The sequence below is a fragment of the Prionailurus bengalensis genome, chromosome E1 (genome assembly GCF_016509475.1).
Source record: "Prionailurus bengalensis isolate Pbe53 chromosome E1, Fcat_Pben_1.1_paternal_pri, whole genome shotgun sequence".
Taxonomy (NCBI): Eukaryota; Metazoa; Chordata; class Mammalia; order Carnivora; family Felidae; genus Prionailurus; species Prionailurus bengalensis.
The window spans coordinates 14790256-14805190 of NC_057347.1; the positions used below are offsets into that span (position 1 = coordinate 14790256).

The 14935-nt window shown below is 58.1% G+C and overlaps 1 protein-coding gene across 1 annotated transcript in view; it reads left to right on the forward strand.

The window, feature by feature from the left end:
- The window catches only part of RTN4RL1 (reticulon 4 receptor like 1), a 72757-nt gene extending 60975 nt beyond the window's left edge, over positions 1-11782 (forward strand). Inside the window, exon 2 of the mRNA XM_043583456.1 lies at positions 8669-11782. Coding sequence (XP_043439391.1) covers positions 8669-9993 — 1325 coding nt within the window. The 3' untranslated portion in view covers positions 9994-11782. The remainder of the gene's footprint in view (positions 1-8668) is intronic.
- The last annotated feature ends 3153 nt before the right edge of the window (positions 11783-14935 follow it).

A 14935-nucleotide genomic window follows, 5' to 3' on the forward strand; every position in this document is an offset into this window, starting at 1 on the left:
GAATGCCTTTCTTTCACTGGCAGCGAGGAAAGGGTGGCTGTTCCGGGAACTAGGAATGAGGGCTCCTGGAAGAGACTTCTGCGCCTGCTTTGCAAAGGCTGGGTCCCATCTCCTGTTTTGTGTCACCCAGTGCCAGGGCCTTCAGGATTTGGTAGAGCCCCACCCCTACTCTCTCTCCCTCACCTCCCTTCAGTGTCCCCCAGGCAGGCAATAGACACTTGCCCCTGAGGACAGTCCCATCCCCACAGAAGTTCACCTGCCCCACCAAATACACCGAAGATACCACTCCAGTTTCGGTGAGCCTGTCTGGTGCAGGTGGGTCCACAGTTTGCTGTGGTTTGGGAGGGAAGGACGGTAGCCTCCAGGGTTTGGAGGGAGGAGGCAGGACGCAGACCCTCCTCAAAACCTCCTGGGAAAAGCTGGCTCTCAGAGGCCCTTGGCATTCAGCCTTGAGCTGCCACTGCCCAGATTCTGGGGCTCCCAAACTGAGGAGCAAATCTGAGTAACAGAGGACACATTTTATGAGCCCCAGAGGGACTTCCCGAGGTAAAGGCAGAACCCACATACCCTGGACATTCTGCACAGAGCTGGCAGCTCCAGCTGGGGAGGGATGGACTGGGAGAAAGGCCAAAGTAGAGGGGTCAAGATCCCATCCCCACCCGCTGTGTCCTGGGGACAGCCAAGGCCTGGCAGGGAACTTGAACCTGGGTCTGAGCCTCGACTCAGTGTCCCATCTCACAGGTCCCTCTGCCAGGCTTCTGGGGCCCGAGAGCACCAGGGTGGGTGTGGTGAAGGCCAGAGTCCGCTGGGGGTTGGGGAGAGCATACAGTCCTCCCCCTCATGAATGCCTCCTCTACAGCTCCCCCTGGGCTACAGTTCAGGGGCACAGCCTACCCGAGTGTTTCCAACACCCAATAAAGCAGGTGCTCTGTCTCCCAGTTCCCAGACTAAGAAACTGAGGCTTTGGAAGCTTAGTGACTTGTCCGAGGTGGCCCAGCTGAAATGTGTCTCGGTGGGGCTGCTCCCAAGGCCAGGCAGTACCGGGGTACCCCCCCCAGGAAGGCACCCCACATCGAGAAGGTGGCAAACACAGCAAGGCAAAGATGGGGAGCCTGGTTGCTCCAGTGAGGCCTCCTGAGAGTGCGGCAGCCCAGTTAGCGTGGCGTCCCAGCCAGGCCTGTGCAGGGGGCTAGCCACAGCAGATGGAAGCCAAGGACTGTTCCAGTAAGGGGCCGCCCGCTTCCCAGCCAGGAGTGATCCCGGAGTAAGGATGTCATGCAGCACGTCAGGAGGAGAGCGGGAGCTAAAGGCAAAGCAAGAGTGAGTGCCGAGATAAGACGGGGATATCACAGACCCGGGCCCTCTCTCTGGGCCGGAGCTCAGGGATGCTGCAGGATGAAAGGGCCCAGGCTGCCAGCCCGTTGGTGGCGTCCAGGGACAAACATGTGCTTGCATACACACATGCGCCTACGCAGATGCTGTGAACACGTGCACACCTGGCCATGTACACACACAGGTAAACGCACAGAAGCACACATGTGCATAGGCATGCCCAGACCCATGTGCACACATGTACGCATGCTCTGTCTAGGCCCAGGCCTGCCTCCGGGGCTGCAGGCACTAGACCTGAGGTGTGGGTGTGGGTGCCTAGAGGACATTCCTGCTTCATGCCTGCCTGCTTGTCCCCTCCCCTGCCTGTGCCCAGAGATTTTTTTTTTTTTTTGGGGGGGGGGTGGTGGTGCAATTTGGCCCTAGGTAGGGTGACTGACTTGTGCTGGTTTGTTTGGGACTTTACGGTTTTAGCACTGAAAATCCAGAGTCCTGGGCAAAGCCGCATTGATCACCTGCCCCACGTGTTGGATAGGCCTGATGTGTATGTGCCCCTGCAGAGTGCTCCCCACCATCTGTCCCCTTGTGATGGCCCAGGGGGCCCTCCAGAGAAAGCCAAGGCCCAATCTACTCTTATTAGAGACCTCAGTACTAATGAGAACCACTATGTTTATTGAGCACCTACTATGAGCCAGGCCCTTGGCCTAGGGTTTTCTTCTTCTTCTTCTTCTTTTTTTTAATGTTTACTGATTTTTGAGAGAAAGAGAGGGACGGGCAGAGAGAGAGGGAGATACAGAATCCAAAGGAGCCTCCAGGCTCTGAGCTGTCAGCACAGAGTCCTACACGGGGCTTGAACTCACAGATGGTGAGATCCTGACCTGAGCGAACTCTGACGCCCAACCGACTGAGTCACCCAGGAGCCCCGTAGGGTTTTCTTCTTAAAAGAAACACATAGCAGGCTCCTGGGTGGTTCAGTTGGCTAAGCATCAGACTTTGGCTCGGGTCATGATCTCAAGGTCTGTGGGTTCAAGCCCTGTGTCGGGCTCTGTGCTGACAGCTCAGAGCCTGGAGCCTGTTTCAGATTCTGTGTCTCCCCCTCTCCCTCTCTGCCCCTCCCCTGCTCTCTCTCTGTCTCTCTCAAAAATAAATAAGTAAATTAATAAATAAACAAACATACATGAAAGAAGAAAGAAAGAAAGAAAGAAAGAAAGAAAGAAAGAAAAACATGACTGTGTTCTAGGCACCGTTTTAGGCCCTAGGGCACAGTAGGGAACATACCAGACAAAATCACTGTCAGTGGGAGGGGACAGAAAAGGAACAAGAGAAATAAATAAATGATGTACTTTATTAGAAGAGCATAAATGAGGGGCGCCTTGGTGGCTCAGTCGGTTGAGCGTCTGACTTCGGCTCAGGTCATGATCTCACGGTCCGTGAGTTCGAGCCCTGCGTCGGGCTCTGTGCTGACAGCTCAGAGCCTAGAGCCCGTTTCAGATTCTGTGTCTCCCTCTCTCTCTGACCCTCCCCTGCTCATGCTCTGTCTCTCTCTGTCTCAAAAATAAATAAACGTTAAAAAAAAAATTAAAAAAAAAAAAAAGAAGAGCATAAATGTTAAGGAGGAAAATTAAACTGAAGGAGACCATTTAAAATAGGCTGCTGGGGATGTGCCTGGGTGGCTCAGTCAGTTGAGCAATTGGCTTGATTTCACCTTGGGTGGTGATCCCAGGGTCGTGGGATCAAGCCCCATATCAGGCTCCAGGCTGAGCATGGAACCTGCTTGGGATTCTCTCTCTTCTTCTCTTTCTCTCTCTCCCTCTACCCTTCTCCCCCTCTCCCCAGCTTGTGGTGTCTCTCTCTAAAAAAATGTAAAAAATAAATAAGACAGGCTGCTAAGGAAGGCCTGACCGAGAAAGTGACTCTGTGAGAGACCCCAATGTTGGGGTGAGGGCAGGGGCCCCACGGGTATCCTGGAGCATGGGCAGTGCTCCAGAAGGAGAGAGCAGCAAAAGGCTGGAGGCAGGATGCGCCCAGCACGTGAAAAGAGGGAGAAGAAAAGGCTGGGGGAGGGAGGAGAGGCTGCGGCCAGGGCCCCAGTGAGAACTAGAAGGTCTTACTGAGCACGATGGGGCCAAAGGGGTTTGATCAGAGGCGCCACGTGCTCTGACTCAGACTTCTGCTGCTGTGTCAGTGGAGATGTAGGGGCAAGGGTGGGAGCCCGGGGACCACGCAGGAGACTATGGCGATGGGCCAGGCAAGAGATGATGACGGCCCAGGCTGGGGTGGTGGCCGGGAGATGAGGGTGGGTTCTGGGTATGTCCTGAAGCTGAGCCCACAGGGCTCCCGGCAGACTGGGTATGAGGTGAGAGAGAGGAGTCGGCGTGACTCTGAGGTTCTCACCCCAGCTGCCAGAATGAAGGAGCCGCCTTCACCTGAGATGGAGAAGATGCGCGTGGAGGAGGCCTGGGGGGCCGGGGAACAGCGGCTCACCTTTGGACAGATTGCGTGGGATGGACGGAGAGATGGGGAGGCAGGTGGATTACAGGCATCTGCAGCGGGAGGGGGGGGGGGGGAGCCCTGCTCTGCCCAGGCTGGCTGCCTCGTCTCCGGGGCTGGACCGGGCGGGGGCGCTATAGGAAGTGGCCTGCACTTGGGTGCGGCATGCAGGGACAGTGCCAAGTGGCCTGGGGCGCCAGTCGCTCTGTGAGCACAGCCAGCCTGGCCCGAGGCTGTTATCTGACCGGCAGAGCCATTTGGTTAGCATCGATTGGCTTAGAGAGGAGCAGCTGGCAAGGCCCGGGCAGGAGGGAGGGGATGCCTGGCCCTGTGCAGAGGGAGGGCGGGCTGCGGAGCCGGAAGGATGGGCCACATGGCTGACAAGTCTCTGAGGCTCAGAGAGCCCCTAGGGACCTGCCTGGGGGCCTTGGGGGGATTCCAGTCCATGGGGCTGTCCCTGCGGGGGTGTCGACAGAGGTGGCCGCTTTGGTGCCAGCAGGTTGCAGACTAAGGTCAGGGGGAGGTCTGATGAGGTCTGACTCAGGTCAGATGAGGCTGCCCTGCCTGCCCCATGCAACTTGGAGCTCCTGGATTTGAGGTCAGGGGCGTGAGGCCTGCTCTCCCACCCTCTTCACCAGCTGTGTGGCCACTTCTCTGCGGGTGCCTCATTTCCTCTGCAGTGGTGTGGTAGTATGGGGCTTCCATGTAAAGAACCTGGTGCATGTTTAGGAGTGGGTCCTCATTGGTTAGCTCCCTTCCTGGGGGGAAGCTGAGGACCCCTGCCATCCTAGACATTTCTAGACATCTGGCCTGGGACGGGAGCAGGGGTCCTGTCAGTGCTGGTTCCAATGGGGACCTCTCTGGCCTCCCCAGGCCTGGGTTTCCCCAGCCTAGCAGGGCTGGTGTTACAGCTTCTTTGGGATCTCTGGCTACTTGGCTGATTGAGGGGGACTGGGGTAAGATGTGGGCACACTGCCTGTTTGCAAACCTCAGTGCCTTTGTACACACTGTGCCTTCTTCCTGTTATGCCCTTCCCACCCACCCTGCTAGGTCCAGCCCCACAGGGACATGCATAACCACATCTGGGCCTGCCGAATAGACTGGGTGAGGTGCTGACCATGCTCAGGCCACTCACCCGCTGCCCAGCGGGTGAAGGGTTTTGGGGTTTGGAGGAAGGAGAACTTGCAAACAATAGAATCTCTACTGTGTATCCTCTATACTGGCAGGGGAGCAGAGGGCTTAGTGGAGGAGGTGGTGTAGGGGCAGCAAGGACGTTCCCTGAGCTTCTTACACACATACACACACACACACACACACACCCCTTAGCACCTGCTCTGGGCCCCGGCACCTGGTCAGATTGCCTGGTATTGTGAGACCTCCTATCTGCTAATGAACCCAGGAGGACTCACCCCGGCTCATCCCTGGGCTCCTCCTTGCCCTATCACATTGGACATTCCAGGACTTGAGGCACATATTGAATGGAGGAAGGAATGAATGAGGCAGAGGAGCCTCAGGTGAGCTCAGATGTGGGGCGGGGGGGGGGGGGGGCAGGAGCTTGGGAGTCCGGGTGCATGCCCCTGGAGGATTGCTGAAGGAGGAGAGCCTGAGGAAGGGGGAGCCCAGCCTGGCTTTCTTCAGCCCCCTCAGGCAGAGCAACCCCTGCCGCACCCAGGAGGGGGCTGAGGAAGCAGATGGGAGGGGGCGCAAGGCTCCTCCTCAGAGATTTACATGGCTGCTAATTTGCAGTCTTAAAATGCACAGCAAAGGCACCGGCCTCGGTGTTAGTACATTAATCAGGCAATCAGTGGGTTGGGGCTCCCACCAGCACACGGAGGGGGCACAGGAGAAGCTGTAGCTCCTGCCTGGAAAGAAACCCAGCAGGGTGATGATCCAGACCCGGGGCTCCCGCCGGCTCAGGCAGGGGTGCCAGAGGTGGGTGAGCTTGTCTGGGAGGGCTAGTCTGGGGCCTTGGAGATGTGACCAGCTTCCGGGGTGGAGAAGCAGACTCAGCTGAGACCCACCCCAGCACCCAGTGGAAGGGGGCAGGGGTAGTGCAAGGGCAGCTTCCCAGGCCTGGGTCCCTGGCATCTGGGCAGTACTGAAGGACGGAGAGCAGCTCCAAGCGTTGGCCGGGGCCCCTGCCTCCTTCTGGGACCCTCTGGGAGGAAGGGAATGGGTGGCTCCTGCCCTGGGTCCTGCATTTACCCAACACACCTGCCAAAGTGTGTTCACAAGCTGGCCGCTCTGCCCCGGCCTGGATTTTTGGGCATTTGGCTTTTCCCCGAAATGGAGATCTCCGCCTGGTTTCCCTGTACCCCAACATTCCCTGGGGCACCTAAGGAAAGGGTGTGGCTCTCCATGGGGTCCCCCAGCTTTTCTGGGGACATTTGAGAGAACCCCAGCCCAGGGGCCTCACAGAGACATAGCCACAACAGCAGGGAGAAGGGTCATCTGCCCCCATCAGGTCAGGGGGCAGGAGAACCCCCTACGACCACACAGTAATTCTGAGGATCAGAGCATCGCGAGCAGAAGCACTTTGTAAACTTCATAAGCTGCACAAATGTCGAGTGGTATTAGTGCTGAGCCTGCCACAGCTTACCCCTGCCCCCACAGTGAGTGTCCCTCTGCTGCCAGACTTCAGGAAAAGCCTCTTTCTTTGCAGTCCCACCCCCTGCCCCCAGGGTCTGGTGTGGCACTGTGTGTCCCACAACCACAGGTGCGTGGCCGTGGCCTGGTCCCTTTCAGCACAGTGAGCACTGTGATCGCCCCACCGAGCGGCAGGGCAGGGGCCGCTTCCCGGGGGCAGGGTCCCTGGGAGACAGCAGCCTGGCCAGGGGTAAGGAGTGCGAGCTGAGAGTAGGGAAAGGGAGTGTCAGTCTCTGTGGAAGGTGCAGACAGTGTGAGTTGGGCCTTCATCCCAGCCCTGGCTTTCGGTGGCTCGAGGCATCGGGCAGGCTCCCCGAGAGTCAGCTGAAGCTTGGGTCCAGGCTCCTGTCCCCCCCTGTCCACACTCTTGCTTCCCCCTGCGGGGCTGGGACCCCCCCGCCAGACCAAGGTGGGGAGTGGGGGGGCCTGGAGGTCAGACCCGAGCCTCCACGTGGGGCAGGCTAGCATAGCGATCATCTCCTACCCACGTTACAGAGAGGGAAACTGAGGCTGCGGAGGCACCAGCCTCAGGCTTAGCCTGCAGGCTGTGCAATGGTCGTGGTGACTGAAGACACTGCAGGAGCCACATGGAGCGCAGGAGCCCAGCCCAGGACGGTTCCTCACAGCTGCACTGCCACCGCCACCACTGCCACCGAGGTCATAATTGCTCTGAAATCGCAACCGAACCCAATTATGCAAAAACAAAATTATATGCGATGATTTTTATGTTGGAAACGTTTGGTGGAAGCCGGGTGATTACAGGGGGACGGGAAGCAGCTGCCACTCTCTGGGAGCCCATAACTCCCAACAGCTGGGAACTGTCACTTATTTACGATGCCATTTCTGCCAGGAACGAGGGGGTGGTGGCTAGGCCTGCCTGAGCCTGACCATCAGACTAGGGCAGCAGCAGGGCCTCAGAGCCTGGCCCAGTGGCCCCTGTGAGGCTGGGAGTGGGGCGGGTCTGAGATCGGCCGGGAGGGTAGGTTCTTTCTACATGCTCTGGGCATCGCTGATGGCAGCGAGACTCGGCTGAGCTGCCGGCAGCCCTGACCTCTCCCCAGAGGCCCGGCTGGCCAAGCTGGAAGGGACGGGCAAGAGGCCAACCAGGCGGGGATGAGGTGGCTGCCGGGCCCTGCGGGGTGGGGCTCTACCAGCCTGGAGCCTGTCTTTCCCACGCCGGCGCGCCTGCCGGGCAGCCTGGGGCAGCTGCGACCCTGGAAAAAGGCAGGTAATGATGATCGTCCATAATGAGGCTGCTCCGATAATGAGCACGGGGCTATTATCCGACCACAGCCTGGACACATCCGAAAATAAATTATTTTAAGGATCCATTAACGAATGCCTAATTAATGCCCAATTAGAGGGAAGCTACAGAGGAAATGCTCGGGACAGTCGAGAGGCGAGGCCTGGCTTGCAGCCACAGCCTGGGAGTTTAGCTGGGGAGAGGGGAGAGGCCAGAAGGTGGACCTGATGGGGGGCAGCAGCTAGCTCCTGGTGGGGGGGGGTGGGGGGGATGCAGAGCCTGGCCACCCTGATGCCTCCCCCAGTCCACACACACGGGTCCTCTTAGTACATCCTCACGGCGCTGAAGGGGACAACTAGTATTATTTAGAAACTGAGGCCCAGAGAGTTGTCACGTATTTGAGGATGCGGGAGGCATGGTAGATGAGACCTCTTTTGAGATGAACTTTGGTATCGTGCATGCATGCTTGCCTTGTTATTGAGAATAAATACAGAGACTCCTCAGGCCTCCGTATGTTTACTTTGCTAGACCCGGAGTCTGCCCCACTATCTGTTCATGTGGATAACAGCGAGTGAGTGACAGAGCTGGAACAGGAACCAGAGGCTGGCTTCTGTGGCCTGGGGTTGTGACCCCCACCCCCCACCCCCCGCAGGGTTGACAGAGCCTGAGGGGGCAGGACTAAGGATGGCGGGCAGCCCAGGCTGGGGAATAGAACCCCCAGTACAGGTGCAGGGCCCCAGTGTTATCTCACGTCAGGTGCGGGCCTGGCTTGGGCTTGAGCCCTGCCTTCCTCCCATCTGGAGCCTCCCCCAGGGGACTGCCGTCCCAGACTGCCGAGTTCGGCGCAGGCCAGGCCAGAGCCTGGCCTGGGAGGGTGGCACACCCACCAGCCCCGCACCCCGTCTGTCCCCCGCGTCCCCCGGCCGACCCTGACCTGGCTGTGCTCTGTCTCCCCGCCAGGGTGCTGTGTGGAACTGTTGCTGCTGCTGCTAGCCGGGGAGCTGCCCCTGGGCGGCGGCTGCCCGCGGGACTGCGTGTGCTACCCGGCACCCATGACGGTCAGCTGCCAGGCGCACAACTTTGCCGCCATCCCTGAGGGCATCCCGGAGGATAGCGAACGCATCTTCCTGCAGAACAATCGCATCACCCTCCTCCAGCAGGGCCACTTCAGCCCCGCTATGGTCACCCTGTGGATCTACTCCAACAACATCACCTACATTGACCCCAACACCTTCGAGGGCTTCGTGCACCTGGAGGAGCTGGACCTTGGCGACAACCGGCAGCTGCGGACGCTGGCCCCGGAGACCTTCCAGGGCCTGGTGAAGCTCCACGCCCTCTACCTCTATAAGTGCGGGCTCAGTGCCCTGCCGGCAGGCATATTCAGTGGCCTGCACAGCCTGCAGTACCTCTACCTGCAGGACAATCACATCGAGTACCTCCAGGACGACATCTTTGTGGACCTGGTCAACCTCAGCCACCTGTTTCTCCATGGCAACAAGCTGTGGAGCCTGGGCCAGGACACCTTCCGGGGGCTGGTGAACCTGGACCGGCTCCTGCTGCACGAGAACCAGCTGCGGTGGGTCCACCACAAGGCCTTCCACGACCTCCGCAGGCTGACCACCCTCTTTCTCTTCAACAACAGTCTCTCCGAGCTGCAGGGCGACTGCTTGGCGCCCCTGGCCGCCCTGGAGTTCCTCCGCCTCAACGGGAATGCTTGGGACTGCGGCTGCCGGGCGCACTCCCTGTGGGAATGGCTGCGGAGGTTCCGCGGCTCCAGCTCTGCTGTCCCCTGTGTGTCCCCCGAGTCACGGCAAGGCCAGGACCTGAAGCTGCTGAGGGCCGAGGACTTCCGGAACTGCACGGGGCCGGCGTCCCCGCACCAGATCAAGTCACACACGCTCACCACCACCGACAGGGCCGCCCGCAAGGAACACTACCCGCCCCACGGCCCCGCCAGGGACAAGGGCCACCCGCACGGCCATCTGCCGGGCTCCCGGCCGGGCTACAGGAAGCCCGGCAAGAACTGCACCAGCCACAGGAATCGCAACCAGGTGTCCAAGGCAGGCGCTGGGAAGCAGACCCCCGAGCTGCAGGACTACGCCCCCGACTACCAGCACAAGTTCAGCTTTGACATCATGCCCACGGCGCGGCCCAAGCGGAAGGGCAAGTGTGCCCGCAGGACCCCCATCCGTGCCCCCAGCGGGGTGCAGCAGGCCTCCTCGGGCCGTGCCCTGGGAGCCTCGCTCCTGGCCTGGATACTGGGGCTGGTGGTCACTCTCCGCTGAGGACCTGCGGCCCCAGCACCCAGCACTGCCAATGTCCACCAAGGAACAGAATTTCTTTTCTTTTTTTTAACAAGCGGAGGATCTGCTGGGTTTCAGGCAAAGGCTGGTAAAGCCTTTGGCTGCTGTCTGGGCCCTGCCCGGTGGATTATAAACCCACAGTGTACAGCCCCAAGTGGGAAGGGATTAGCGCATCACACCCTGCTGTCCCGGCCAGGCCCTGCCGAGCACCCATGGACAGCACCCATCCAGCAAGGCGGTTAAAGCACGCAAAGTGAATCCTTCATTAGCAACCATGGGACGGTGCCCCACAGGAGCTGGGCTCTGTGGAATCCCGGTCGTTGGAGAGGTCTGAAGGGCCCCCCGCCACTCCTGGAGGAAGCAGGACTCAGGAGAACAGACGAGGCTCACCCAAGAGGGTGGGTCCACCAGCCACCTGGGAGCACAGGAGCAGGTGGCATTTTGGCTCTTGCCTGAGGCCACGTAGTCAGCCTGCCCTAAATCCAACCCTCAGTCCCTCCCTCGGGGGTAAGGCCTCATTCCTGATGTCTCAGGCTACCCTGGCAGACCCAGGCCTAGCTGCTGGGCTCCAAGAACCAATTACCAAAGGAAAGATCATCAGAGGCTGAAATTTAGAACTGCGTCAAGTGCAGTGAGGCTCTCACAGGAGGTGCAGTTTTATAACTACGTCCACTTATATATATACACACTCTCTACATATATATACACACAAATGCACAGGCCCCCCCCACCCCTCCCCACTCCCCTACCAGACTGTATGTCTTCTCATGTTTATAAACTATACGGAAAACTATTATCTGTTGAATTAAGGATTGTATTGGTGATTTCTAGCAAGAAAAGAGTCACAGGATTTTTTGTCTAGAATCCCAACCTGGCAACAACAGTCACCGTGTAACCTGGGCTTGCCAGGGCCTAGGGCAAAGGGTCAGTGGGAGGGGTCAGGGAGAAGGGGAGGCAGCAAGAATCACTTCAGGGGACCAATCTTCTTAGATGTTCAGAGCATCACCTTGTTTTTATATGCAACACAAGTCCGGCTGCCGCCCCAGAGCATTCCATAACCCCCACCGTACTAGCTAGCTGTTGTCGTCAGGCCGAGAAGTGAGAAGCAGCTCATTGGACATCAGGGAGCCAGGCCCGGGGGCCGGGCTTGACGGAGAAGGGGAAGGAAGGGACTTTGGGTCTCTTTTGCTGACGGGCAGGAAGCATCCACAGTGTTAGCCCAACAGGCTGGACAGTGTCGTCAGCCTAGCGTTTTGCCAGCAACGGTCTGGACAGGCCAGGGAGACTCTGGGCATGAGCCCAGGCCTCCAACATGGCTCAGCTGCTGAATTTTTCCTTGAGGCTCTTTGATGGCCATCCCAGCAAGGGTCCTGTATAGGTGGCAGGAGGGAAAGCATCAGGTGGCCTTAGCAGAAGGGGGACAAGAGGGCATTTCAAGAACCATCTCAGGCACTTCTGCATTAACGGAGGCCCCATCACTCCTGGCCCTTCTGAAGATGCCCAGAGACGGGCAGAGGTTGGGGGGGGGGGCCAGACTCAGGGGTCAGGAATGGGGACGTGCAGGCAGTGGAGCAGGCAAGCCCAAATAGGGGACAGCGGCTCTGGTCAAGTCTGGCCATGCTGCCGGCCAGGGCCCCTGGAGACACAATCTCCTTTGAGCTTTCCACAAACCTGAACTCCCCACCAGAGAGGATGTGTGTGAGGAACAAGAAAACACTGAATCCAACTAAGAGAGAAAAATAATAATAATAAAATTTCTCTTGGACAAGAACCCTGTTTCTCATTTCCTAACCCTGCATTCCTGAAATGGTGGCAGATCCCAGATTTTGGTGGGGTGGGCGAGGCTGGCCGGGTACAGCACGTTTGTTGGTGGGAGGAGCCGTGTGGGGCAGAGGCACACTGACTCACTGGGATGCACACGTGCACGCGCGTGCGAGCACGCACACACACACACACACACACGCTTGTTCTCTGTTCCATGGTCCTTCCCTCGCCCTCACAGACGTGACTCACTTCCTACACTCTGGCTGCGCTGGGTCAGCCCAATCTCCGTGGCTCTCCCTGGAGCAGGCCGGTCCTGGATCCTTCCTGGCCTGTGCCCAAGAGCCTCACCTGTGGCACCTGAGCTGTTGACTGTTCGGGGGCTCAGGAGTGCCTGGAAGGGAGCTGCCAGTTCCCGGGGCCCACTGGGGTTTCCAGGAGGCTAGGGACCAACCCAGACGGCAGCAGACGGGGTCTGGAGGCTGTCTCTGCCTCTCTTGCTTCAGAGAAAGGAGGCAGTTCTCCAGATAAAGAGGGGAGGGCTGTGTTTTCAGGCCTGGCTGAACAAATCTTCCTCGGTCCAAAGCTGGAAACATGCACTAAAGGGAGTTCGGTGACGGCAGAACAAATCGTCCGCTCTCCGGTGGCCTGCCTGCTCTTACCCAGGTGGGTGTCAGGGTCCAGCTGTCCCTTGGAACCCGAGGATGTTGTTATTTTGTTGACTTCATTTCCAACTTTAGACAGCAAGGCCCTCAGTGGGAAAATCGAGTCCGAGCACTTTATTAATTTTTTTTTTTAAAGACTTAGTCCTGTAATATGAAAGTGAAATGTCAGTACGAGAAATACTAATGTTTTTTAAATGATCCACTTCTGTCAAGTGCAGCACGGTCTCTGGTTGCCGACTGTTGTTAGAGGCAAGGCAGAGGGGCCCAGGACGCCAGGTATATTTTTAGCAGCTCTCTCCTCTAAGAGGTAGAGGGAATAAAAGCAGCTCTATCGTGGATGACATCACGTGTCACTCAGAGGCTCACACGCTACGCAGTTACGATGACACCATTGCCCAGAGCGCCAGAGCAAGTTGACAAGCCAAGGGCTAGACGCAGAGTCCCTCCTGGGTGGTTCAGGGAAGGGCGACGTGGATTCTTGCCCCTGGGAATCCTGTCCTCCTCCGAGGGGCTGAGGCCACCCCTCCTTCGTTCCCCATGGGGCCAGCCCCTCCTCCATCTTCGCTCAGCACATTCCCTGCGCCCTGGGAGAGAGCCATCTCCCCTCCTCCCTCTCTCCCCTCCTGCCACACAGTCCTCCACTTTAGGGGGTGGCCTGGGAGAGGGGCTGGGTGGCCACTGGTGGTCTCAGTGGCTCTCCATAGAAGCTCTTCCCTTGACCCCAGAGCTCAGTTGGCTCCTTACCTTTCATTCAACAAGTGCTGTTCAAGGGCCTACATGTGCCGGCCATTGGCCTAGGGGACATTGGCTCTGGGGACATAGAAGTGGGAAGATGTGACTCTCCTATTAGGAGCACAGGATCTGGATGTGGAAACAGGTATGAGACTGGTGCCTCTGTTAGCGCCCCGAATCATGAGAAAGTCAACTGAGGACAGTCTAGGAGGACTTCAAGGAGGAGGTGACACCCCGTGGCTCTCAGAGGATGAGGAGGTGGCCAAAGAAGAGTGTGGGGAGTATTTCAAGCAGAGGGCTGGAGGGCCACAGCAGCCCCATGCTGGTTTGGGGTATCAGCAAAGAGCTGTGAGTCAAGGGCTGGAAACCCTGGGTGGGGGGGGGGCATGGGAGGCAAGACTGGCAATGGGAAGGCTGGGGGGAATCCTACTCAGGGACTTGGATTTGCTCGGCAGTGGAGGTGTGGCCCCCTCTGCAGTCCTCTTCCCTACCCCACCCCCACCCCCCAGCGTTTCTCCAGGCACGCGGTCCCCACTCGTGGCATGCTTGCCAATGTTCCTCAACAGTGGGTTTCATCATCCCAACTTGCCTCTTCTGCTCAGCCAGATCCTTCCCTCGTGCCAGCAAGCTGGAGCGCTCCCTGGAAATCTGCCTGGGCCGGAGTCCCATTCCCAGACACCTGCTGCTTCCAAGCTCAGAAAGTATCCCGCAGCCGCTTCATCTCCCGTGCCCCCCCCTTTCCCATCCATGAGGGGCTCAGCCCTCAGCCCCTCCCTTGCTTCCAGGCGTAGCCACCCAACACCCCCGCGGCCACGTCTACCTGTGCCTGCTTTGGCTGACCGTCAGAAATCCCTAGAACCACCCCCCCCCCAACCTCCCCCCGGACTGCATCTTCCCTTTTCTCTCCTGGTAGGTGCTGTTCATTACCAGGGAGCCAAGAATCCCATTAAGCAAATGTTAACTTGTCACCTAACTAATCACCCAGCACTCTGCCACCATGGCAAATGCAGTTCCAGAAGGCCTGCGGGCGAGTTCGAGAGGGCCGGCGGGGGTGGCCAGGAAAGTTTCTCAGAGGATGAGATGTAGGGCTGGGGGTTGGAGAGGACACGTTTGCTGGGAGGGCTCCCTGGAGGCAGCAGCAAATCTTTCGTCATATTTTCACCACCACCACTCCCAAGGTTGTCCCTACTGGTCCCTTCTGGGACCCAGCTCCGCAGGGCCCTACTCCACACTGACCCAGGGGATGCCAGCCTTTCTCTGTCCATATTCTTTGATTGACTGAGGTGAATGCCCATTTTGGTGGCATCCAGGCCAACATCTATTGTTGAACCTCTTGACCTGGCTGTGCCTACATTCTGGCTCATGCCCTCCCAGTCTGCTCTCTGGGCTCACCTTCCTCTACGTAGGACTTTAGCCCGTTCCTCCACCCCATGTCACCAATCCCCCACTATCAGCTTGTAATCGGCCAATTTTCTTATACCTTCTGTCGACTTGGAAAATATCTCAAGAACTCTTTGTGCATTAAAATATCCTTTACAGCTCCATGCTCGATATCTCTTTCTGCTCCCCTAATTGTCCCTTTTAACTCACTGCACTTTTGGAATAAATCTCACGGTCTCCCCTTTGCAGGCTGTGAATAAACATAGGCTCTAAGAAAACATACATAAACATCTATTGTTGGCTGAAGAACTCCCCACACCATCAAAAAGACAGGAACAAAAGGGAGGCTCAGCGCAAGGCACGGCCACCTGTACCTTCTCCCTCAG